This window comes from Callospermophilus lateralis, chromosome 15, assembly GCF_048772815.1.
Source record: "Callospermophilus lateralis isolate mCalLat2 chromosome 15, mCalLat2.hap1, whole genome shotgun sequence".
In the NCBI taxonomy this organism is placed as follows: Eukaryota; Metazoa; Chordata; class Mammalia; order Rodentia; family Sciuridae; genus Callospermophilus; species Callospermophilus lateralis.
Window position 1 is genome coordinate 26,886,582 of NC_135319.1, and position 25,712 is coordinate 26,912,293.

Consider the following 25,712-nt stretch of genomic DNA (forward strand, 5'->3'; position numbering starts at 1 on the left):
TTGCCAGACAACCGCGGAAACACCCCGGGAGGGGAAATGCCCGTTTGTGCAACAAACCCTGACTCTCCCCTCTCAGGCCTACCCAACTCCCTCCTCGCCCCGCCCCGCCCCGCGCAGGCCAAGTTGCTGAATCTATGGAGCCCTCCCTCGGGCGTTCCCCAGCAAAACTTCCCTTCTTCTCGACCCTAGGGGTTTTCTTTAGGTCGTATCTTCTGTCTCAAAAGAAGCGACGTACAGGTGTTCAAAGACGCTTCTGGGAAGAGAGGGAAACAGTTTGAGAACAACTTCGCCGGCGCGCCGGGGCGGTCCCTGGCCGAGCACACACCTGGACGCCAGCCAGAGCTCGAGGTGCGGCTCTCCTGGCCGTCACGTCTCCCAGGGCGGATGACTCGCTCTGCTCCGAGTCGGAGAGGCCCTTTCACTTCGGCGGATTGCTCGACAGCCATGCCCAGGATCTGGGTTCTCCTGCCTCTGGTGATCCCTCTCCCGCCGGGGTGGGGCTTCTCCCGGCTTAGCCCTGGAGCGCGCGCTGGGAGGCGGGGGCGGGGGCGGGAGCGGAACCTACCCCGGAGCTGCAGCGGTGGCAGGTCACCGGTGCTTGGGAATTGGGGCGCGCCGGCCAACGGGTGCTGCGGGCAATAGACTTACTAGCTCCGGGTGGTCAAGAAGCCCGGGGACTTGCTTTTCTTGGGGCTTGCTGGGTAGTGCTGCGCCACAAAGCAGGCGGCGCACCGCCAACGCTTTGCAGGTTGCGGGTGGGGGGCTGCTGTGCGCGACGAAAATGTGGACGTGGGAGGCGGTCAGGGTTGGGGGAGACTTTGATGTCGCTGGAGGAGTACCCCGGCCAGGGGGGAAGAGATCTTTTGGATTTGTCGTGCAGTGGCAAGCCAAAGGTCCGCTTCGTGCCGGGTGGGATCGTGCGCGAGCGCGCTGGATGCCTGGGGCGACGGGGATCGGTACTGCTAGTTTTCTGACAGTTCTCAAACTTTGGGAGCAAGTCAGTCTTAGGCAGTGGTTATTGGTGCGTCTTCGGAAGGCACCGTTTGTTTCTTTAGAAAAAGTTATGCCGGACTGAATACGCTTCTGAAGGTTTGCTTTCCTCCTTTTTGCAACACAGAAAAAGAAACTTATGTTGCTTCCCTTCCGGGAAACTCCTCTCCTTAAGACTGTTAGTCACTGTCTCAGCGGGTTCTGTTTTTGTTTTTCTACCTTCTTTTCCTCTTACCCTACCTCAGTTAGCACTGTCACCATAGTTTCTGAAAGCTCAGGGCTTCTTGCCAGGGTGACACAGCCCACTAAACAAGGTTAACTGTATTACTTGGCCAGAAGCCTCTTTTAGAGAGTCTCTTGCTCAGAAAATGACAGCTTGATGATTGCAAATCTAAGGGACTTGGTCCCAAGAGGTTCATTTGAGTTCTGAGAGTCAATGGATTATTGTATTGGGCCTAAACAAAGTCCTGGACACAGTGATAGGAATGTTTACAAATATGATCTCAAGTCAGTTCTTATGGAAGCCTCATCTTCAGTTATAGAAGGTGAAATGGTGTCAGAGAGTTTAAATAATCCACCTAAGATCACACAGCAGAGCTGAGCTTGAACTTAGATCTAATTCCAATACCTGGGCAATTTGCTGATTGCAACTGACTCCTAGAACACATTAAGTATAGAAAGGAAAAGTTTGTGTGTCTGAGACCACTTTGTGACCAGAAGAAAAAAAAATCCCCCCTAGTTTTTTCAAAAATAATGTACAATATTTAGGCTCCTTTAGAAATTTCCTTAGAGAAAATTTAAGATTAAAATTAAGAAATCAATTATACAGCCTCAGAGTATAATCCTCCTAACCACTCCACAATTACAGTGTGGGTTGCCTTGACAGTTTCTCAGTTTTTGGACAGGAGTATTAGCAAAGTGTAAGAAAATTGTCAAGGCCTGGAGGTACATGTATTTAACTTACCTACAGTTATATATTTACTAAGTGATGCATGTCTGAAGCACCAAGGAAACTGCTTTTCCAAAAGAGTGCACACATTCATGCATATACATACATTTCTTTACATATGATACAATAATATATATAATACTAAAATTAAATAAAACATTTATTATGTATTTATTTAAGAAATTAAGGTTTATTAAATAGTATTATAAATGCAGATGAATAGAACTTAAAAGTCAGAAAACCCTATCATAACCTAGATAATCATTGTTTATATTTTGTTGTATACTTTCCATTTTCCCTTTTAATATGACTTTTTAAAATTTGCAGAACATGGCCTTGTGCCCACTGCCTGCCCAACATCACATCTATGTTCTTTAAGAACTTTCCACATTGCTGTGTCCCCTTGTGTTTTTCCAGAAAAAATGCTTTTTCTACCTCCCTACTTGGTAGTACTTTATAAGTGGTAGCAATAAGTAAAATGGAGGCAGAATGTTCGTTATATGGAACACGGAACCAAATTTTGTTTAATTGGGTTAACGAACTGGGAGAAGATGTGACAGCTCCGAGCTGTTTTATTTTCTCCTTTCCTCTCTGCTTCCCTTCCCTCTACCTATCCTTGTAGAGTTAATTTTTTCTGTCGTAGTTTCTGGGTGGATTTTTTATGGCACTTACAGTAATTAAGTTTGAAATTCCAAAACATTTATAAATTTCTAAAGGAGAAAGAAAAAGTCGAAATAATTTTTTTTTTTTTTTTTTTTTTTTTGAGAAATACCTTTGGGTACTATGTTAGTTTTGTTTTTGTAAGGTGGTGATTGTTGTTTTTAAAATAGTGCATGGTCCAAAGAGCTGTTTTGGGGAAAAAAAAAGAACAGTTAATTAATTTATAATTTAATAATTTTCCTTAAAGCAGTCCAAAAAGCATGTGATGGGCTGCATGATGTCTCTACTTTTATTTTTTTTTAATGGATTTTTACTTATCACAAAGGACTTAAAAAGTTTTATGAATACAGTAAAATGATGAAATGTAAATCAAAATGTTAACAGTTAGTATGGAAAATGTTCATATATAATAACACGATTGAGAGGCAAAAAGTAAGTTGATACTTGAGAGACCATCAGGGCCCCCAGTGACAGCTAGTTCAACAAATGGAAAGTCCTTTACTGTCCATGACAGACACAGTTGTCACTCTTAGAGGTAAAGCATTTAATTTGAAAAAATGTTTTATTTTTTGCACTGAGTTTAAAGGGGAAAAAGGTGAGACAGAGGCAAAGAAAAACCATGATTTGGATATTGTCTCTGAGTAAGTCTCTTTGGGTCAGTGGACAAGTAATTTACTTGTTAACAATCTGAGAGTGGAAGTGTCAGTATTTCAAAAGAATCTATGAAAGCTATGGAATCTTCATAGCTGATCACTACAGCACAACTGTCAGTTGGAGAGAATCACCATTTTCTGAGATAATCAGAAACCTGAATAAGGAAATCCCCCCCCTTGAAAACCCCAACTAACTTAAGTGCTTTTGGTGAATCATCTTGGGTCCCAAAAGTCCCTTACTGAGCACATGTTTTCTAATAGGTACTAAAGTCCACAGCAACTTGAAACAAAATTTAGGATAGGGAATCATCAATTTCTTCTTGTTAAGTAGGTAAATATAGAAATAAATAATCAGATGAAGTGAAACAAAAAGTAAATATTGAAACAATAAAGTCACTCATTTTAGATTTATTTGAATCTATTTTTTGTTTTATTTATAACACCCCAGCCTTATCTATACCTGCACATAATTACATGTATAATCAGTGCTATTTATATTCTGCTTATTATCATTTTGCATATATGCAAACCATTGTTTCTTTTAATTTTTATTTGATATGTTGTAGAAAGGACAATATATAAAATAAAAATTATTCATAAATAATTTTTATGAGTTGTGATTACTGAATTTTACTTAAAATTATTATTTAATTTTATTTTACTTATTATTTTTATTAATAATTTCTTATAAAGAAAACATGTCTTACTATAATGGTGTGTGTGTGTATATATATATATATATATATATATATATATATATATATATATATATCTCAGCAGATGGACTCAACCCTTTGAGGTAACCAAGCTTACTGCAGGTTATGTTAAGCTCTAGACTGGGATAAACTTCCAAAATTGGAATAAACTTGTTATTAGATTTATGAATGACAGGCTGTTCTTTGATCCAGTTATGTAGTGTTATAAATATATAAATAAGGTATATACTTATTCACCTGTATATTCTGTGAGGCTATAAAAATTTAAGATGTGAGAAACATAGACACTTGATTTTTCAGGCATAGATCTTGAAAAAAGAAACCAAAAAAAAAAAAAAAAAAAACCCCAGGAGAGACAGAGGAAAGAAAGAGAGAAAGAACATACAAGCTCAGAGTTAAGGCCTTTAACTCCTTGCAGAAGAAACTTTGATGGTTAGTTGCTCTTACAGCAGGGTCTTTGGTCCCATTTTTTTTTTTTCCACATGCATGCTGAAAAATCTAGGCCTGATTTTAAAAATTGGGCCTATACTTACAGAAGGACAAATATCATGTGATGTGAGTTACATGTAGAATCTAAAAAAGTTGAACTCATAGAAGTAGAGAGTAGTAAGATGATTATCAGGGGGTGTCAGAGGAAAGTGGCTGGAGAGATGTTGGTCAAAGGATACCAGTTTTTAGTTAGGATGAATGGATTTAGACAGGATGAATAAATTTGAGACATCTTATCACAAAGAAAAACCATTAGTATGGGAGCTAATACAGATTTTAAGCAGCTCGATTTAGTCATTCCATAATGTATATGTATTTTAGATCATGTTGGATATATAAATATGTATAATTTTTGTTCACTAAAAATTTCTTGAAAATTGGCTTTATACTACTCCCAGATTATGTTTTTGTTGAGCCCACATTGTGTTGACACATAAGTATATACATATGCATTTACTTATTTGTTTTTAATATTTGTTGCCACCATTTAAATGTTAGGGCTTTTGGTTTCTCTTGAAAACCTGAAGATCTGAGCGGATATAACACATTGCCTCTGTTTCCCTGAAGCTCAGTAATGGCTGCCCCTTGGATCCAGGTGGAGTGTTGCAGTTGGACAAGCCCCTTCCACTCCTTGTTGTCTATTATATCTGGCTACTTCTGTATTACTTGTGTGGCCCCTGAGACATTTAAGGCCTCTGAGACTCCTGTTTAGAACTTGGTACCCTTCCCATTACGTGTTTTCTCTGCTCAAAATTACTTCTTTCTTGAGTTATTTTTGGAAAGATCATTAATTCTCCATGAAAAGCCACATTCTGATTTGTAGGTGTAAAACACAGATGCTGTTAAGTCTGTAAACTCTTTATCTTCCTCACAAATAAATGTAGTAGCCTACTAACCTCAGATTTTCCTTCCTTTACGTGAATATTGCCAGGGAAACATGTTGAAGATGATCATTAGAAGGGCCTGTTCTCAGAGATCCTGATTCCTTGTTGGGTCTGTGGTGTGATATAAGGTTTTTTTTTTTGTTTTTTTTTTTAAGATGCTGATGGATCTTTATTTTATTCATTTATTTATATGTGGTGCTGAGAATCGAACCCAATGCTTCGCACTTGCTACGCAAGTGCTCTACCACTGAACCCCAACCCCAACCCCAAGTATTTTTTTTTTAAATGCATCAATCATTGTTTGATTCTAATGTCTGACAGATTTTTAAAAAAATATTTTTAGTTGTAGATGGATACAATGTCTTTATTTTTTTAATTTAGTTTTTTTTATGTGGTGCTGGGGATCAAACCCAGTGCCTCATGCATGCTCGGTAAGCACTCTACCACTGAGCCAAAACACCAGCCCCTTTCTGATAGATTTTGAGAATGATTTTTTTTAGCATCAAACTCAAAATCTAATCCCAGGTGAAATTCCTAGGTTATTTAATTTAATTTTTGGCATGGTCAGTCATGGACCTAAACAATTATTTCTGCTGCCTCAGGTACATCTGAATTCTCCAGGAACTGCTTTAAAAGAGAAAGAAGATGTCCCTGGGATAGGATTAACTTGTGTTTTTATTTTAGACATTTTGAAAAAAGTAAAAACAAATGAAATGGAATTTTACTTATCTCTTTCATGTAAAAATTTATTTTTTTCAGTTTTCAATAATATAATAGTATATAAAACGGCATTATTCTTTTTTTTTTTTACAAAAATATATTGGAGATCATTAAAACCTTGACATTGAATTGTGTAATGATGCCTTTTTTTTTAAAAAAAAAAGATATTGCTCATAGTCTTTTTTTTTAAATATTTTTTTTTTTTAGTTATAGGTGGACATAATACCTTTATTTGATTTTTATGCGGTGCTGAGGATCAAACCCAGTGCCTCAGGCTTGCTAGGTAAGCGCTCTTCCACTGAGCCACAACCCCAGCCCATAGTCATTTTTTTTAGAATTTCTTTTTCTTTAAGTATTGATAAGTAACTAAAGTCTAATTAGCAAGCAAGTAGAATTAGTTATTAAATATTATATATTTAATTCTAAATATATAACTTTATATCTTGCTTCATTTTGGTCATTAGTAGTAGAGGTTTCAACCAGAATAGCAGGGCTAATAGGTCTGGTAAGAAGTAGTTCTGGTTCTTCTCAGTCCCTGACAATTTAGTTTCTGTATACCATAAGAAATTTGTTCTCTTACCTGGTTAACTCTGCTTCTCATCATTTCAGATGAGAAGTCCTTGGGCTCAGCTATGCATGATCCCAAGTTTGTAGGTACCATTGACACCCTTCACATCAAGAATCTGAGGCTTGAAGAGGCTGTATTGGTTCTTATATTAGTGTACCAGGGCTGCCATAACAAAGAACCTCACAGGGTGACTTAAACAAAAGAAATTCATTATCTCAGTTCTGGAGTCTGGAAAGTCTGGAGATCAAGGCTTCACTAGGGTTAGTTCCTTCTGAGGGCCACAAAGGAACCCTCTGTCCCAGGCCTCTGTCCTTGGCTTATATATGACCTCTCTTCGTCCTTGAATCATGACCCTGTGTTAGCGTGTGCTCAGATTTCCTTTTCAAAAAAGGGTACCAGTCATATTGGATTAGGGTTCACTGTGCTCATCTCATTTTAACTTAATCATCTCTGTAAAGACCCCATCTCCAAAAGTAGTCATGTTTTGAGGGATTAGGCCAACACCCATGAATTTGGCAGTGGGGCACAATTAGGCTCACAAGTCTTGACTCTCTTGAGCTAGCTGTGTAACCACAGGCCAGTCACTGCGCTGGCATGAAGCATCCTTCTGTCAGAGAGGGGGCTTAAAGGCATCACTTTCAGAGCCCTTCTTCCCTAAAACTAAAATGAGATACCACATTTTGGTTCACATTTTTAAGATCTTAGGAATTAGCTAACGGCTTTGCTGGTGTCAACAAAACTTAAATTTTTAGAAATTTCTCACTTTCTGTTTCTACCACTCACCCAAGTGCCTCTCTGCATTCTGTTACCTCTTAGTTGAATTCTGAAAGACAATTTAAATGGTGAGTTCTTTTCCCTAGAACCCATCTGTTCTTATCAGTCTATTTGAAGTTCAGATTCAAGGGTTAAAATGGATTCTACTTAGAATTCGAGATGTCTAGTGTTCAAATAATTCTACCTACAAGCATTTTAAAATAAGTTTTAAGCCAAGTATTTTATTATGCTTGTCTATTAGGGTAAGTTATGCTTATTGAATAAGGATCACTTTTCAAAACACTGGATTCAAATATGAGATAATATTTCTGGCATTTTAAAACAAACCTTCCAGAACTTACACATATAAATGAATGTTTTCCACCCCTCTCCCCCTCTGTGGGTAACTAACAACACTGAAATTATTATATGTTTTTTTCTAAGCAGTTTATAAATCACACAAGAAAGTTAGTCCATGTGCTCTCTAAGGTGTAAAATTGGTTTTTAAGAAATGTGTCTATTTACTTATAGTAACATGATAGTACAAGATGCTAAGTTATAACTACTTTTTACATGTCTTATTGTCTCATTGGCAGCCCGGAAACTCAAGGGTTGCATTTTTGACAAGGAAATCTATGGATATGACTAATAAGGATTCTTTTCTGGTAAATATTCTTTAAGAAAAATAAAACTGAGTTTCAGCAGAGACAGAACTTACTGCCAACTATAGTTACCAGTTTGTGATGATTTGTATAACAGAGCTTTCAATTTCGTAAATTAAACCATTCCCTTTAGTGTGAGACATCTTTTTGTCTAATAATTTTTCTTCCAAAATGAAACGGTTTCCTTCACTGTCAAACAGGGTCTCATATTGAGTGATGGATGACTTAATATTAGTGGATTAACAGGAAATATAACAGCCCTGATCACGCTTATTTAAGGAACAAATTATATTCACCTAAACAAAAGTCGATATTTAAGGTGTCTGATTTAGTGAAATCATCGAATTTCTAAAGAAACTGGAGGAAAATTAAATTTGTGTGAATGAATAAATGCTACTAGTTCAAATTTTAGAATTTTTTCCCACCTTCCAAATGCTGAGTAAGCTTTTATTTTAGGTTCATTACCATTGTCATCCATTATTATTTCTTACTGAAAAAGAAAAACAGATGGTAATTCAATACAGATCTTTAGGTTTACCACAATCTGGTTACCACTGAAGTTATACCTTTTGATTTTCGTTATTGTACGACGAACACATGTCCACTGTAATAAGAAAGATGAGTTAAGGAAAACAAAGGAACAAAGTCATCCTTAGTCTTAATTATTAGGGAATTAAAAACTACTGAGATTTAGTGTGTTAAAAGCTGGTTTCCTGATGAGACTGGTTTTTTTTTTTTTTAATATCCTTTTTATTAAACTTGCACTTTTTTCAGTTCCTAACCTTCTTGTGTTGAATTGACTAGACCACTACACTGAATCTGAGTAGTTTTTAATTCCTTAATTCCTTAATAAAAAAATACTAACTCTTGTCACTTTACTCTCATCCTGTGTCCATGGATTTCATGCCTCAAATTCCCAAGATGAGGAACCCAACTACCCATATTCCATGTTACAGTAACAGGAACAAATTCTCATGTGTCCTTATTTCCAGGAGGGCTCAAAGGCAGCAGGTGCAAAGATTCTGGTATGGGGTGGCTTCCAGTTTCGACATCCTGTTTGTTCATTCCAGAGCCCCACCCTTGCTACCACTGCTCTCATGGTCTTTAGCTATTCCCAGAAATAGCACACGCAATCGGAGGAATGAAGACATAAACTCAGGTTCTTCCCAAGATGTGATTGGGGCTGGCCAGATTTCCATTTCCTGCCAGTCAGAGCCCTGGCTTTGGGGGGTCCTGCTACGATCTTCCCAGACTAAATAATTTGGAGTTGACTTCTGATCCTCACGAAAAATACTTCCAAACATCTCCATTTTCCCCAACATCCCTTTGTTTGGAAGGTTCATTATATAATTAACAGGCAGGCTTTTTGCCAATGATTATCTGAAAACAATTGAGTTGTTTATGTGCCTAGATGAAGTAAAAGTCATTGGGAAACTAGCTCACAAACTTGAAACGGAGCCCAGACTTGGACCCAATATATGGTGCCTGAGTTTTTCCTCAGGCTTTCGTACTTTTGGGTTATTGAATAAGTCATCGTTGTACTCTGTGCTCAGCTTCAACTATAAAAATCCTACACAGATTTACTGTAGCTATGAAGAGGTGATATCTGTGAGTGAACTTTGTAAAAGGCCAGTCAAATGCCACGAAGGAATGTGAATGGGGGTTGGTCCTCTCACTTAGCGCTTTCTTGAATGACTCAGAAGGGGAAAGAGAGAAATAAATTTTCTCATTTGCACAAGATATTAAAATACTGTAGGTAACAGAAGACTCAAGTTACAATGAACTTACATTTAGAGCCATTTAAAAAATATGCCTTGAAGCTGAATAGAGGCCATGGTCTCCTTCTGCTCTGTCATTCTATGTGGTGGCAGTATCTATGGATACAGAAGGCTGTATGGTCCTACTGTGGCCTTGAGTATCAAATGTTAATTATCTGAGTGGATCAGGAAACCTTTATATTTATTTCCTTTAATATCTCCTAGTGAAGCTTTTGCTGAGGTTTGGGTTTTTCCTTACTTGGGCCATGCCCTGGAAAGCCTTTCCAACCACCTCGCTCCCCCTTGCACATTTGTAAAGTCACTGCCCAAGTGTCTTCTTGCTCATTGGCATTCCCAGACTACTCTTTCTGAAACAGCATCGTCCCATTCAAAATTCTTCATGCCCCTAATCCTCCTTTACTCACTTAAATAGCATTTCTCTCTCCCTGACCTGTTGTGTATCTCTTTTTTTCCCACCATTTGTCTTTACATAATGGTTATTTTGTGTGTCAACTTGGCTGGGCCACCCCACTCAGATATATGGTTAAACATTATTCTGGATGTATTGTGAGATGTCTTTTGGACGAGATTAACATAAATTGGAGTAAAGCTGATAGCCCTGCATAATATAGGTGGACCTTAACCAACTAGTTGAAGGCCTAAGTAGAACAAAGACTGGCTGCCTCACTAACCTGAGCCAGAAATATTTCTGCTAGCAGTCTGTCTCTGGACTTGATTTCTTGGCTGCAGTTCTTTCCTGACTACTGGCCTACACTATCAGATTTCTGGCTCACTGAGCTTTCACAATCATGTGATCCAGTTCCTTAAGATAAATCTCATCTCTCCCTGACCCTCTCTGTCAACACACACACACACACACACACACACACACACACACAACCTGAACAAAACACCCTGATTTCATATAAACTCGGAAAGGCTTAAAATGAATTTGCTTAACTAATTTGCTAATGGCTTAACTAATATTCTGGATGATGTGATCAAGATTTCTCTGACTTAAAGAAATGTTATGATGGATATTTAAAATAATTTTTATTCTTCATTATTTTTCCATGTGGTTACCATTTGCCTTAGTTTATGCACCTTTCAGACCTTAGATTTAACCCATTTTCCTGCCTTTTCTGGAGGAAAGCTGACAATCTTCCATAATGTAGGTGAGTCTCATCCAAACAATTGATTTTTAGTTAATACACTGTTAAAGCATTACTCAGTCTCCTGGATATTGGATAAAATTTGCATACCAAAGAGCATAGGGCTCTATTTCACACACACACACACACACACACACACACACACACACACACACACAGTTGGGCATTAACCTGGAGTGCTTTTGACTTGTCAGTCTGGGAATCTGGGCTGGCCCAGTTCCTATAAATCCCATCCCTTTGAGTTTAAATTTGTGTCATCTTGTTTCTAGTTAGAAACCAGAATTGAAAGAGAAGGAAAGCAAGTAATAGCTCACCAGTAACTTTATTCTTCACAGTAACAAAGGTGGCTGGCAATAGAAAAGAATTGCTCCTGTTCAGTTTGCAAGAAGACTTACTGATCTCTTTTATCTCCTAATGAATTTTTATATTATTTGAAAATTTTCATGAACTCCAATGTCTGGAATGCTGATTAGTTAATATAATTAATTCTTAGCCATTAATTAGAACCTTGAGGTAGTTATAGAATAAGGAGTCTTAAAAATGTAGACAACTTTCATTTGAAAGCCTCTCCTATCTCAGCAAGTAACACTTTGGTACACCTCCAATCACATTATTGTTTCCTAGAGTGCCCAATTCTGTTACCTAGCTATGATTCTCTGATATAAAAGAGGGATTAATATTAGCAGGATAACAGCATGACCTTTTGTGGCAGAGAAAGAAAGGAGAATTGTTATCCTAAAAAGAGAAACTGAGGTCAATAATGCCATTTTGTTTAAAACTGCATTTTTGTTGTGTTTTAGAAAAAAGATCATAGATTTATGTTTTAAAACATAAAAGCCATGGACTACAGTGTACTACAGTGTGTACTACAGTGTTTACTTGGGTTCAAGGCCTTGGGTTTAATTCCTACAATAAATAAATAAATAAATAAAAATATAAATAATTTTATATTTATGCAGGTATTGGCCTGGAGATGTAGATTCAGTGGTAGCGTGTTTGGCATGTATGAGGCCTGAGGATCTTCTACTTTTGGAAATTTGACATTAATTTTACATTGTAATCAAAGTTAGTTACCTTTGTATTTTCCAAGCTGGGCTCAATAAATGTGTTAGATAGATCTGGCAGTGGTTTGGTGGGAAAGTCAGCATATTTAGTACCATTCTTTTCATCTGTGTGCCAGTTCCAACTGTTCCTTACATTGAATTGTTCATAACTGGAAAGTCAGCTATATTCTATGTTAAGTCCACCCACCACTGAGTACAGGGGAAAGAAAGATACGGTAGAAGTTAGTTGACAAATCTGAGCTCTCCTTTTGCTAGTAAGTGATATGACCCTGGACATGTCAACCATTTCCTTGATATTTTGGTGTCATTTTCCCTCTTGGAAAGTCTGGATGTTAGAAATGCATCTTAAGACACATCCATCCCAGGAAGAAATGTGGGCCACCGCATCTCTTCACCCCTCCTTATCTTCTCAGTCATAAGTCCTGTGGTATCCTGTGGTCTGAAGGGGATGATGCCAGTTTAAGTGATGAAGGAAAAAGGGCTGAGAGGGAAGTTGTGACTTTTTGGTAGCCAGTATTATGACTCTGCCATATAGTAGGGGGAAAAAAGAAACACAGGAAAGCTATGAAAATGATCTTGAGAAAACAAAGTTCAAAACTAACAGCAAAATGACTGGTAATAACTTACTATATGTAGGATGAATGATTTTTAAAAATTATGTTTAGAGAGAAAAAAATACTTAGGAAACCCAAAGAAGGATCAAAGCAGGCGCTGTTTTTATTATTTTATAAAATATATAATATTTATATATAGTATATATATACATTTTTTTCCTCTTCATGTTCCTAAGGAACTCTACTCTATAGCTAGCTAAGTTTGACACAATGTCACTTAGAGTTATGAGTGTTTGTTTGAAGGAGAAAGGAATCAAAGGAGGTTAAATGTTGGTTTTCTATAAAGAAAAGATATTTTCCAGAACAAAGATAAAGAATATACTTTTGGTTTTAGTGAAATATTTATTGTATGCTTGGATAACAAATGAAGATTTAATCATAAACCATTGATTCTTCATTAGTATATAAGAAGGGAAGAAATTGCCATCCTGTAAGCTAAGTGGTAGGTTTGATAGAAATCATCACTTCTTATTGTCATAACAACCCTTTTAAGATAAAAAATACTATTCTCACTTAGCAGATGAAGAAATCAAGTATCAGAGCAGTTATGTGACTTGCCTAAAGTCACAGTTCTGATAGCAAAACTAGGATTCAAACCACTGACATTTTGAAATTTCTTTTTTCCAATTGCATTATGCTATCCTTCACTGCGACTTTATGATAGTCACAATAATACCAGTGTTTAGTATGCACCTACTTATGATGCACCTCGTTTTGTGGTGAGAGCTTTAAGTGCATGATTCTGTTTAATTATTTCAGCAGATGTATGAGAATATATTATTTCCACTGTGTGGATAAGGAAACAATTTAAGTTCTTTATCCATGGCACAGGGCAGTGTAAGTAGGAGCTAGTGCTTACTTTTGAGCACAGCTCTGGTTCCTCCCATGCATGACGCTGTGTCTTGTGTGGCTTAGCTTGAGCTGTATGCAGGTGGTGTGCTCCTTTTTCAGTGATTAGTGAGCAGGAGGGTGGGGCCCCAACATTGACTCTGCCTCTGCACAGCAGACCCAATCATTTGGCTCAGTGACACTCATTTCCCAAGTTATTTGTTTCAGAAATCAATAAATTCTCTTCATGCTTTTCTTTTACAGATACTTACCTTTATTGTTGGATCATTGCCCAAAAATATCAGTGCCCGAGCGACTGAGGTGTCGGACTTGAGGGAGAATGTTACAAAAGCTGAGACTCAGTGCTCAGAAGGCCTGTATCATGGAGGCCAGTTCTGCTGTCAGCTGTGTCCTCCTGGTAGGTCACACAAAATATTCAGAGATTGGAATGAAAATCAGGGTGAGGGGTAGCATCGGTAATAATGAATCCGTTATCTTTACAAGTTTTGATTACCCTTTAGCGTTATAATATTACTGGAGGAATATACCAATTATGAAATTATTTTCAAAAGATCAGCTTTATTTGCCTTTATCAAACTTGTTTGATATGCTTATGATTAAGTGAAATTTACAAATTACGTGTACCCCCAAAATGGGAGATTTGTCTATTTAGCTCCATTTCTCATGAGCAAAAGAGGATTTATTTGTGGGTATTAAAGCTTATCATTTAAAACTGACTAGGATATATTATAACAATAGTGAAACTCTGAAAGCAAGGGACTCTCACCCTTATAGGCTATGTCTCACACTTCCCTTCAGTCAGGTCTCTAAGAAGACTGTTAGTCCTGGCACTGAAGCCTGCAAAATATATTTGCATTTGCAGCTGAATAACAAGATGAACTAGAAATGTAACGGACACAAATCAATAAGTTTTAAAAGTCAGTATTTTGAAATGCAAATCAATTTCATATCGGAAATCCTTCAAACACTAGCAAATTAGAAGCTAAGCCAGATGTAATTGCACAAACTTTTTTTTTTTTGTTCCAACTTAGAGTTGATTACTAGTACATTACAGGTGTGGATCTTTCTCAACTGTATTGTGAAGACAGGAAGGTATAGGAAAGCAATACATGGGTTTGTGTGATTTATGCAACAGATTAATAGGGTCAGAAAAAATTGTAGTAGACCTGTAGTAGGACTTGTTGGTCTCCCAGGATTCCCACACTACCAGTGCAAAGCAGGTATCAATCAGGTATGTGAAAAGATTCTCTAAGAGTACCCCTTAGCTTCCAGTTCAGATTTGGAAAAACATCCCTTATAATACAACTGACTTATACTTACACCCTTTTATATTTACCCTTTTCCAAAAGGAATGAAAAATGGCTTCTTAACTTTCTTAAAACTTTCTGAACAGCATCAGTTTTCCCTATGAATTGGAATATGTTCACAGTTTTAAAATCTAAAACAAAAGTTAAAATAAAAGATAGTATGCTTTGTATATATATCGGTCTGTCAAGAATTTTTGCCTTTTTGCTTTGTTTTATTTTCCTTTAAGAAGGGATCTCAGCCCTTGTGAGTTAGCTTATGGGATGAGAACTCATTCTACTACTATAGGAATGTTAATGATACAAACTTATATAAGAAATAAAGTTGAATGTACAGGTCAAAAATTTAAAAATGTTTAGAACCACTGACACACTAATTTATAGAAAATGCCTTAAGAAAATAGTAAAAAATAAAGAAAAGTATTGAATGCATGGCATTTCACTGTGATACCCAATGATGTGGGATTGCTTAAGTGACTTCTGGATATTTAAAGAAGTAGTTTTCTGCCAATCAAAGTCAAAGTATAGCAGAATTTCTGATATATTTCTAATATAGTCCTTAATTGTATAAATCCCCTTTCATGAATGCCAACTAGCTTGCTGACTGGATAAACTGCTTCTCTCTGCTCTTTCCTCTAATGATCCTAGGTGGCATCAAATACAGGATAAACACTCTTTTCACTTTTATTCACTGTTATTGAATTTTTGGCTTATCAGTATTCAAGTTGCTTCCAAATCTGTTTGTATTCATTGTTACTATTATTTTAATGTAATTTAATTAACTTATATAAATCAATGAATTATTAATACTGAGAAAATATAAGTTTATCTCTAGGAAAACTTGGTTGAATTTTTTGGAGAATTTCAGACATTCAGACAGACTATTGGTGTATTTAAGCTTTCATTTTAGCACTAAAGAAAAGTATTGAATGCATGGCATTTCACTGTGAGGAAGGAGAGAAAGAAAGGAAGAAAAAGAAGGAAATAACCAACAGGAAAGTAAATAGGTGACACATTATGAGTATGACAAGCGATAAAGCATCTGGAATTCTAATGTGTTTATTCAGTGTCACATAATTAGAAAATGATTACATAGTGATTCTTTATAAATTAGAATAAAATGCAGTATTTTTTAATGATTCCATATGTGAATTGACATTTTTAATCAATCAAAAAGTCCCAATCATATTGTCATATCCAATAAGGATTCTGTAGTTTGTTACATTCACACTATACACACACACACACACACACACACACACCTGTTATACATATGTTCACACATATGCATATATGTGTGTGTGTTTATATGCATATCAGTGCAACAAAATAATATCTCAAGGTAGTTGATATATAAGTGCTTTCATATGTCCTTTTCCCAAACTTTTTATAATAATTATGTAACATTATACTCAGAAAATAATGCGTTATACATTTTTGGGGGGAGGGACAGTCACTAATTTTTCATCTAAAAAAATTTGTGTCCTGGCTCCGTGGTGCATGCCTGTAATCCCAGCAGCTGGGGAGGCTGAGACAGGAAGATCATGAGTTCATAGCCAGCATCAGCAACTTAGCGAGGCACTAAGTGAGTTAGTGAGACCCTGTCTCTAAATAAAATACAAAATGGGACTGGGGATGTGGCTCAGTGGTCAAGTGCCCCTGAGTTCAATCCCCAGTACCAAAAGAAAAAAAAATTTAATTTGTATACTTTGGAGCAAAGAATATGTGAGTTCTTATATCTCCTATTACACTGTGCTAGGCATATTCCATGATAGTTCTTGGAAGAGAGCAATCCATTTGGAAATCAGTATAATCCGACTCACAGGAAACACAGTTGTTATTTCACTGTGTTCCTTAGGATGCTGCCTCGATGTTACGTATGCCCTGTGTTTGAATTCTGTTCTGGGTTTTCATGATTTGCTTATTTTTTTTTATATTGACAGACTGTTGTTTTTGTTTACTAAAATATCATATATATATATATTTAAATTTCATAATTTGCTTAGAGTAAATATTTTTTAATCAATAAGAATGTTATAAAGTTATTAATAAAATCACGTACTTGGGAAACAGTGTAAATTATTTTTTGCTGTATATGTGAGTGGAGTGGATTAGACTTTGTGTATCTTTTAAAATTAGTTCTACCATTAATAATTAGTCACTAGTGATGCTTTTCTGTTTATATTTTCTGTCTCTTTCTTCTTCATTCTCTGTCCCTTTATGTTAATCTAGTTTTACCCATAGCACTTATAACCCCTGGACTTCACGTATTTATTTGCACATTATCTGCCTGGGAAGGTGAAAGTCTTGCAATGAAGGCTTTGACTTATTTCTTACAGCATTTCCAGTTCCTAGAAACTGCCTCTTACACAACAGGCATTTAATAAGCTCTTGTTAAATGTGTGAATTTACCAGAAAATATTGTTGCATAATGCTTAGTATTATCAATGCCATGCTTTATTTTTAATGTAAATTAAAGGAAACCGGAATATTATTTAAAACTGTTTGCATTAAGATAACAACCCTGATAATAAATTTTGTTATCAATATGTTTATGCTTGTCCAGCAAATTGGACTTTATTCCTGGATGGAAACAGAGTAGAAAGAAAAGGGAGAGAGGAGGAAACTGAGCATTAACTAGAGAACAGATGCATTCCAATAATAATGTAAGAGAAGGATTATTATCTCCATCTTATGCATGACAGAATTTTGGCTTAGAGAGACTAAATACTTTGTTATAGATTTTGTAGGTACTAAAGATTTGACCAAGGTCTTTGGAACGTCTAATGTCCTTTCCCTAAAACTACATTATCTCTTAGTAGGATTTGTGAACTTTTCAAAGTAAAATAAGAAATTAGAACAAAATTAATTCAGTAATCTCTGTGGCCAGTGACAGCCATTTGCTCTGAGTATCTCCCAACTTCACCCCTTTCCAAAAAATTAGTTGGCAAAAGAATTTCTTTAAGTTCTTTTGATCATTCTCACCTCTCTTCCACTTTTTTTTTAAAAAAAATTTTTTTAGTTGTTTGTAGATCTTTATTTATTTATTTGTGATGCTGAGAACCCACTGCCTCACACATGCTAGGCATGTGCTCTACCACTGAGCCACAATCCCAGACCATCTCCCACTTTTTATATGTTCTTATTATTAATTATCTTGTTTCTCTAGGCATATTACTTTACTCATTCTTTTAGCTTTTGTCTTAGAAGACTTTCTCACTCACAACTGATTTTTTTTATAATAATCTTTTCCCCATTGTATTTATATATCATTAGCTTAAATGCCCCTACAACATTTTAGGAGTGTTTTATTGTCATGCCTGTTTTAGTCAGTTTTTTTTTCTGCTGTGACTAAAAGAATCAGACTGGAACAATTGTTGAGGAGAAGGAAAAGCTTATTTGAGGGCCTATAGTTTTAGAGGTCTCAGTCCACAGATAGCCAGCTCCATTCCTTTGCTGAACATCATGGTGGAAGGGTGTGGCAGAGGAAAGTGGCTCATGTAATGATCAGAAAGTAGAGACTCTGCCAGCTAGATACAAAACACATACTCCAAAGGCATGCATCCAATGACCTACCTCCTCCAGCCATACCCTACCCACATTCAGTTAACACTCAATTAATCCGTATTAGGGGATAAATTCACTGATTGGTTTAAGGATCTCATAAGCCAATCATTTCTCCTCTAAACCTTCTTGCATTGTCTCACACATAAGGGGACACCTCACATCCAAACCATAATAATTCCTGTGTACTCCCCATGCTGTTACATAGCCACCATACCTTCAAATACTTGATTTTTTTCCCCTGCTCAGGTACAAGAAAAGATGCTGACTGCACAGCCAATGGAGGAAAGCCAATATGTGTGCCCTGCCAAGAAGGGAAGGAGTATACAGATAATGAACATTATTCTCCTAAATGCAGAAGATGTAAGTTTTGTGATGGAGGACATGGTAAGTGTCTTAGGAAGCAATAAAAAGAGCCCAAACCTGGTACTTCATGTAGAACCATTTGTAGTACAATTTGAAATTGGCCCCTCTTCTGATATTATGTTGACACACAGGAAGGTGCAGAATGAGGCTGGCTGGAGCAATGCAGGACAGGTACTGAGCTAAAATTCACTGGTCTGGACTTTGGGGGTCAAGTCTCAGCAGTTCTCTCAGATGAAGGCAAATGACTAAATATCAAATCAAAGGATTCATCATCTCCAGTCAAAACCACAGAAACTATTTTTATCCTGCCTTGATTTTTGCTTATATAATGGTCTTTATTCATGGCCAGAAAGAGCTTAGAAGTCTATAGACTCAAGGGCAGAGAAACCCAAAATGTGGGTAGCATATTCCCCTATCTTTGGAGATCTGATTTGTCTTGATAATTCCACTTGGGGACCTGAATTTTTATGGATATCTCAATCTCTTCTGAGGGAGCAGATTAAAATGTAACAGAAGGACTCCTAGTTTTATTTGATATCAAAAACCCGCTGGACAAAAAGCTTTTCTTTTCCCTATTTAGGCTCTAAAGCAAGGTTTCTCAACCCTGGCTGTGTGTGTGAGAATTGCCCAAGAAGCTATTAAAAATGCCAGTGCTTAGGCCTCACCTTACAGCAATTAAATCAGAATCTCTTAAGTGATGGCTTGATGATATAACTGTTGATCTTAGCAGTGGATCTCAAAAATCCATGCCGCCCTTGATCATTATTTTCATAGTTCATTTATAACTAGCTGCTATAATTAATATTTTCCAAACTAAATTTGTAGGCTTAGAAGTGGAAACAAATTGTACCCAGACCCAGAATACCAAGTGCAGATGTAAACTGAACTTTTATTGTGAAACTGCTGTCTGTGAACACTGTGACCTGTGCACCACGTAAGTTTTAGTCTTTCAGTGATGAAAATATTAGACGTACCCTAATAAAGAAGGTCTTCCCAGAGAGAAGCCCACACTGACCAAGACTCAAGGTTCTGGTTTTGTTTCTCCTTCCAAGCAACCAGATGACCATTGACTCATTCAAACATGATTGAATACTTCCTGTGCCCTTAATTGCTAAAGATGATGATGTAAACTGGGTCTCTGTCAGTGTTTGACTTATGAAGAAAATTCCACTTGAGCCTCTTGACTCTCCTTATCACCCCTTGATTCCAGGAATGGCAACCCAAAGAAGCTAGTTGAATAGCTTCCCTAAGCAATATCCTGAGCATTTTCTGCTCTCTGGGCATTTTAATGTTTTATGATACTTTTTTGAAATTTATCTTGGTAGTTCATTTTTTAAAAGATAGTTTATTTTAAGGTCTGGTATTTTAAGAGTTCGGTTTATTGTCAGTTTGAAGTCTGTTTGTCTATTTCATCTTCCCTTGTATGTCAATATTTTATTTTCCTTTAACTTTGGTATCTTAAAACAAAGTAACTCTTGGTGTTTTTTTCATCCAAACACCCCAAATCATGTTATTAACTTGCACTTAGTTTTTAGATGATAATCTAGATATATTTGGGAAAAAAATATTTCTCAGAGACATAAAGATGAATAAAATGGCCCCAAATATACACGTTCCAATGAAAATGATGAAGGAATCAACCCAGGCTTTCTGAATTTCTCCTGTATTTTTTTCTAGGTGTGAACATGGAATCATTGAGAAATGTACACCCACCAGCAATACCAAATGCAAAAAAGAAAGTAATGATTCTTTTTGTTTTTATATTCTCCTCTCTCCCATCCTCACCATTAAATATGAAGAAATACTAATTGATTTTAATTATTTAAGAGTACAATATTTTGTTTAATCTTAAAAATTGATTGTTTTCATATAAAATGTCCAATGTTTCCAGCTACAGGTTTCAATTATAACTGGCTGTGGTTCCTCCTGCTACTCCCGCTTATAGCTTTTGGTAAGTTCTTAGTTTGTTCAAACTATAGATTTGAATTTTTGCCCACAATAATTTTTGTCTGTCTCTTATCTGTAAGAAAGCTATCAAGTGTAGCTCTGTTGTATCGTTGATCTCCTGCTACTGTACATACTCCTGAAAGCTAATAAGAACAGATGATACCTTCTGCTGCTATTTCTGATGAACATTTTAGTGAATTGAATGGTATTCCCATCCTCCCTCTAAGCAAGGGTTCTCTGCAGTAACAGCTAAAAATCAGAAATAATCCTTCACTATTTATTAAGTTTCTCCTATGAGTTAAGAAAACACAAAAGCAAGGGCCATCCTTGGAACAAAATTGAAAGGACACTTGATAAACTGATCCCTTTTTGTACCTCCTGAACCTTGACCAAGCTGTTTTTTTTTTTTAAATTAACATTTCTCCAACTTCACTTAAAATATGATGGCAACACATTTTATGCAAGGATTATTTATTAAAGTTAGCAGATAAGCCCCAGATTGGATATAATCATAATTAGTTTGGAAGATAGCTTTAACCATATAAAATACAGGGTTACATCATCTTCCAGTAACTCAGAATTATCACACTTTTCCTTCTTTTTTGGAACAAGTCACTGCTTCTTCAACTGAAATATGATTTTTGTCTTAGCTTTAGAGGTTTTTTAGCTAAAAATACATAACAGTTATACTCAGGGACATATAGATTCCTTTCTTCCATCTCATAATAACTTCAAGGAAAACACTTATTGAATGTGAGTTACTTGTAAGTGTTATGTACTTGAACTTCTAGGCATTAAATGCCCTGCATCAGCAGGGTGATTTCAATTCCACATCCTATGGCTTCTGAGCCCTTCTGCTGTCATGCCACCCACCATGCTGGAGAGGAAGGAAGTGGTGTGGCCGTAGAGTCAGTCAAAAGTCAACTTCATGTAAGGCCAGGGTGTGATAATTGGATGATTCAGTTAAGATGTGACCTGTCTCTAGAACACTTGACTCAGTGGGGGTAAGTTTAGCACAGTGCCATTTCCTGTTGTGTTTGGCCACTTAAAGTTTCTGTGAATTTCTCTTTCTTCTTTTTTATATATTTTAGTGTAAAAGTATCTTCTCATGCTTTCTACCAGGCTAAGGTCTGAGTCTAATAGAAATTACTTTGGTCTTTCAGGAATAAACAGAATTTTTAAGTACCGCAGTACAAACCATGGTCACCATGAACTTCTACCCAACAATCGGGTAGGTGAATCAGATTTCTTGAAAAAAACAGAGAAAGTAGTAATTTAGCTTTTTGATAGTTACTTTCTTTTAAACAAACATGTATTGTTTTAATGTGTATATGGGTTAGAACAGCATCAAATATTAGTTAAGATATGGTACCTAGTTTATAAATAAGAGTGGAAGTGTGCTGTATGTGAATTAGAGGAAGGATGTGGCCAAGGTTCCTATTTCACGTTGGTGTCACTTCTTCAGGGAGACATCCTTTACCAAAGCCTGGATTCAGCCTGGGCAAAGAGATTGCTCTTAAAATCTATCACAAAAGCACATCCCGACTCTTTCCAGATAACTATTAAGCCAATCTCTTGTTGTTTCTTTTTCTAACATGGGGTCAAGACATTTCAAATAGGAAAACTATTTGAAATTGGGAAGAGAAAACATGTCCTGTTAATTGAATAATGATGTTTTCATTTGAGGCAAGGGCTCAAAGGGAGTTAAGTTCTTTAAATCAATATGGTACATAAGAATTTCATTTTGAGCCATTTTTCTGCTGTTAAACAAAATAGCTATAGTAAAGAGAATTTGAGAATGTTTATGTTTGTTGTTTACTTTAATGCATCTATATGGAAAATAATCCCATTTTATTTCATGGAGTCCTTAGATTCCTTGTCTTTGTAAAAAATGAGCCAGTATTGCTTAATTTCTAGTGAGGCCAAAAGCTTTAAAAATTTGAATGATGAAAGAACCCTTCTTAATCACTTAGTCTAGTTTCCTAATTTTGCATATCAGGCAACTGAATGTACTTTCTTCAGAATTAAGGAATTTGAAAGTGACATTTAGAATATTCTAAATATGTTTTTATTTGTCTCTTCCCCTGCCTCCATCTTTTTTTCTCACCAGGAAATAGAGCCAATGAATTTCTCAGGTAAGGCTTTATCATTGTATTTCTAAAATATAGCTTCCTTTGCAGGAGTAGGCCAATTTTAGAATAAAGTCTTGCTAATTTCAGTAACATATTGTGGACTTTGCTACCCCTTGGGCTTACAGTTCTTCTTGCTCACCATCTAGGATTTATTCAGTAGTTCATTTAAATCTATAGCGCTCATTGTTAAAAATAAATCAGGTAGCAACAGAACATCACATTCTGAGAAATTGCTCCTTCAGAACCAGTTAGGTGTATTATAGCACCTCTGTTCAGAGTGACAATTAAATAGAATTGTAGACTCAGTTGTCTTTGTTGTACTCAATTCTGTAACAACATACCTGAAGCTGTTTGATTCTGTCATTGGACCTGGGCTTCACAGATAAAATGATCATAAACTTTTGGCCTATTCATTTAGGCTTGTGGCTCATTGATCTTCAATTTTGTGAGAGATATTAGAGTTGATGTCTTTTAAACCTCTTATTTCATACAGGAGGTAGGGAGAAACAGAGATGTTATGTGTCATGCCCTGATCAGAGAGCAAAGTACTGGGGCCATAGCAGGAGCTGGAATTACAATTCAGAATTATTTTTATTTTTGTTCTTCCATAATCAGCCATTTGGATCTCTAGGATTTTCCTGTATTGTTAATTATGGTAAGGGAAGGAATAAACATGATTTTCTGTAATGGGAAATTCATTAAAAAAAAACAAATTTTCAGAGACTATATTCTATCTTTCAGATGTTGACCTGAGTAAATACATCATTAGTATTGCTGAAGAGATGACGATCAATCAAGTTAGAGAATTTGTTCGTAAGAATGGTATCAATGAAGCCAAGATAGATGAGATCAAGAATGACAATCCGCAAGATACAGCTGAGCAGAAAGTCCAACTGCTTCGTAACTGGTATCAATTTCATGGCAAGAAGAATGCATATAACACTTTAATTAAAAGTCTCCGAAAAGCCAATCTTTGTGCTCTGGCTGACAAAATTCAGGATTTTGTCCAGACAGACGTTGTTAGTGACCGTGAAAATTCAAGCTGCAGAAATGAAAATGAAAGACAAAGCTTGGCCCAGGGTGAAAATGAGCTAACTCAGTTTTGAGTATGTTCAGTCAACAAAGTAAAATCAGTGTGAAAAAAGTCTGTGTGGCTAAAGGTTGTAAATATCAATTGACTTTTTATTGGGTGCATTATGTTTTTTTCATTTGTGAGGTCTGTAGAGCTATAACTTTATGGAGTTCAAAGACCTTAGGATTCTTCCTTCAAGATGTTTAAGACAGGTGGGAAGGCAGACATGCATGGTCAAGAGTAAATGCAGTGGCATGATAAACACCCAAAGAGAAGCGTGTACAAAGGGGAAAAGCTTAGGATTGTGCTGTAGCATCTCACATGCAGTTCTGTCAGTGTGAATGTAGTTAGTGAATATTAGTATAAATGACTGCCCACTGCTGACCTCTTTCCACACATCAACAGAAACTGTGAACTTTTGCTGCTACATCAGTCACTGGAAAGACTGCTTTGCTTCTATATTACTTCTGTGTGATTCTGTGATGACTCTAGACATCTTGCCATGTTTGTAAATTTTATTTACCACTCTGAGAGGAACATATTCAGGCAGAGCTTGCATATATATTTGAATGTAGAATTTAATAAACTTATGCCTCAAAGATCTTTGTGCAGATCACTGATACTCTGTGGTCCAATTTTCAGTTTTGAATCTGAATGGAAAATGCAGATTGGATTAAAGTTAGTGAATATTTTCTATTTGTGTACCATTTTACTAGACAAAAATACTGATTTCTTTTTCAGGTATCAAAAGCATTTTTAACAGATATATGTCACTAGACCCTTGCTACCTCCATTGCTGTCATCTTGGCAGCCCAGTACACTCTCAAACATGAAAGGACTGCCAAAGAAATATTTAATAACCCCATAAATCAAGACTGCCCTCAGCCTATCTAGCCTGGTCTGAAACAGACTCACTGTTCTTACCGGCAACAGCTTAATGGCATATCATGAGCCCATGTCTACTATCAAGGGTGGTAAGGTTTTTATTTTGTCCCTACTCTGCAGAATGTCCCTAAATTCCCCCTGTATTATTTTTGGCTACAAAGATAAAACTGTTTTCAGGTTTTAGGAATTGCTCTTGTTATTTTCTGCAGGTTCTCAAAGCTCCTTTGCCTACTGATAGTTGTTTATTTTTACATTAAAACATCTGGGAAAGTTTGTATTAAATTGAATTTTAATAAAGTCTATTTATATTTCTATTTTAATAAAGGCTATTTTGTGATTATATAGATGTACAATGACCTGAAGATGGTTAAAAAATGAAGCAGGTACTTGGAATTATCTACAGAGCTTCCATTGAGAAAGGATTCTTCCCCATTTAATGTTTGGAAATATAGGTTAAAATACTTAATTAAAGCAATGTTCTTGGATTTCTAGTTCTCTCTTTTTTGGTGGGGGTTTACTTTTTGTTTTTTTTTTTCCTTTTCTGTAACTACTGTTTAGAGAAAGCTTCAAAGCTTTCTTTGATCACTTAGAAGGTACTTCCTTTTAATAAAGCCCCTTTAATAGCTAAATAATCCCTTCTGTAGATTGTTATTGCCAAGAATACCTCTTTCAAACAGCACACAATAATTTATTGGACAAGGTTATATTCAGACACCAAAATGGGGATAGGAAAGTACAAATTTGAAAGTGTAGGTTTTACTGGTAAGAAAGCTAATATTCCATTCTAGCTATTTGGTGACCAGTGATTCTCTCTTAATCCTTAAATGTATTCCTTTTATTTTTCATGTTGGCAAGAACACAATTTCAACATAGATGTGTCACAGCACAGTAGATTTTATATCAACCCTAAGGTTAGCTTAAACTTCATCACAAACTCAAATA

General features: G+C 36.2%; 1 protein-coding gene across 2 annotated transcripts; it reads left to right on the forward strand.

The window, feature by feature from the left end:
* Positions 1 to 25,178, forward strand: Fas (Fas cell surface death receptor). 2 transcript variants are annotated; one of them, XM_076835266.1, is made up of 9 exons: positions 1 to 474; positions 13,744 to 13,897; positions 18,618 to 18,755; positions 19,560 to 19,668; positions 20,412 to 20,473; positions 20,632 to 20,685; positions 21,845 to 21,912; positions 22,792 to 22,816; positions 23,555 to 25,178. In XM_076835266.1, the coding sequence occupies exons 1-9, from the start codon at positions 385 to 387 to the stop codon at positions 23,917 to 23,919; spliced, it is 1,065 nt and encodes a 354-aa protein (XP_076691381.1). In that variant the 5' UTR covers positions 1 to 384; the 3' UTR covers positions 23,920 to 25,178. The 2 variants fall into 2 exon arrangements, with proteins under 2 accessions (XP_076691381.1, XP_076691380.1); XM_076835265.1 differs by having other exon boundaries at positions 2 to 474; positions 20,626 to 20,685.
* Positions 25,179 to 25,712: the final 534 nt, after the last annotated feature.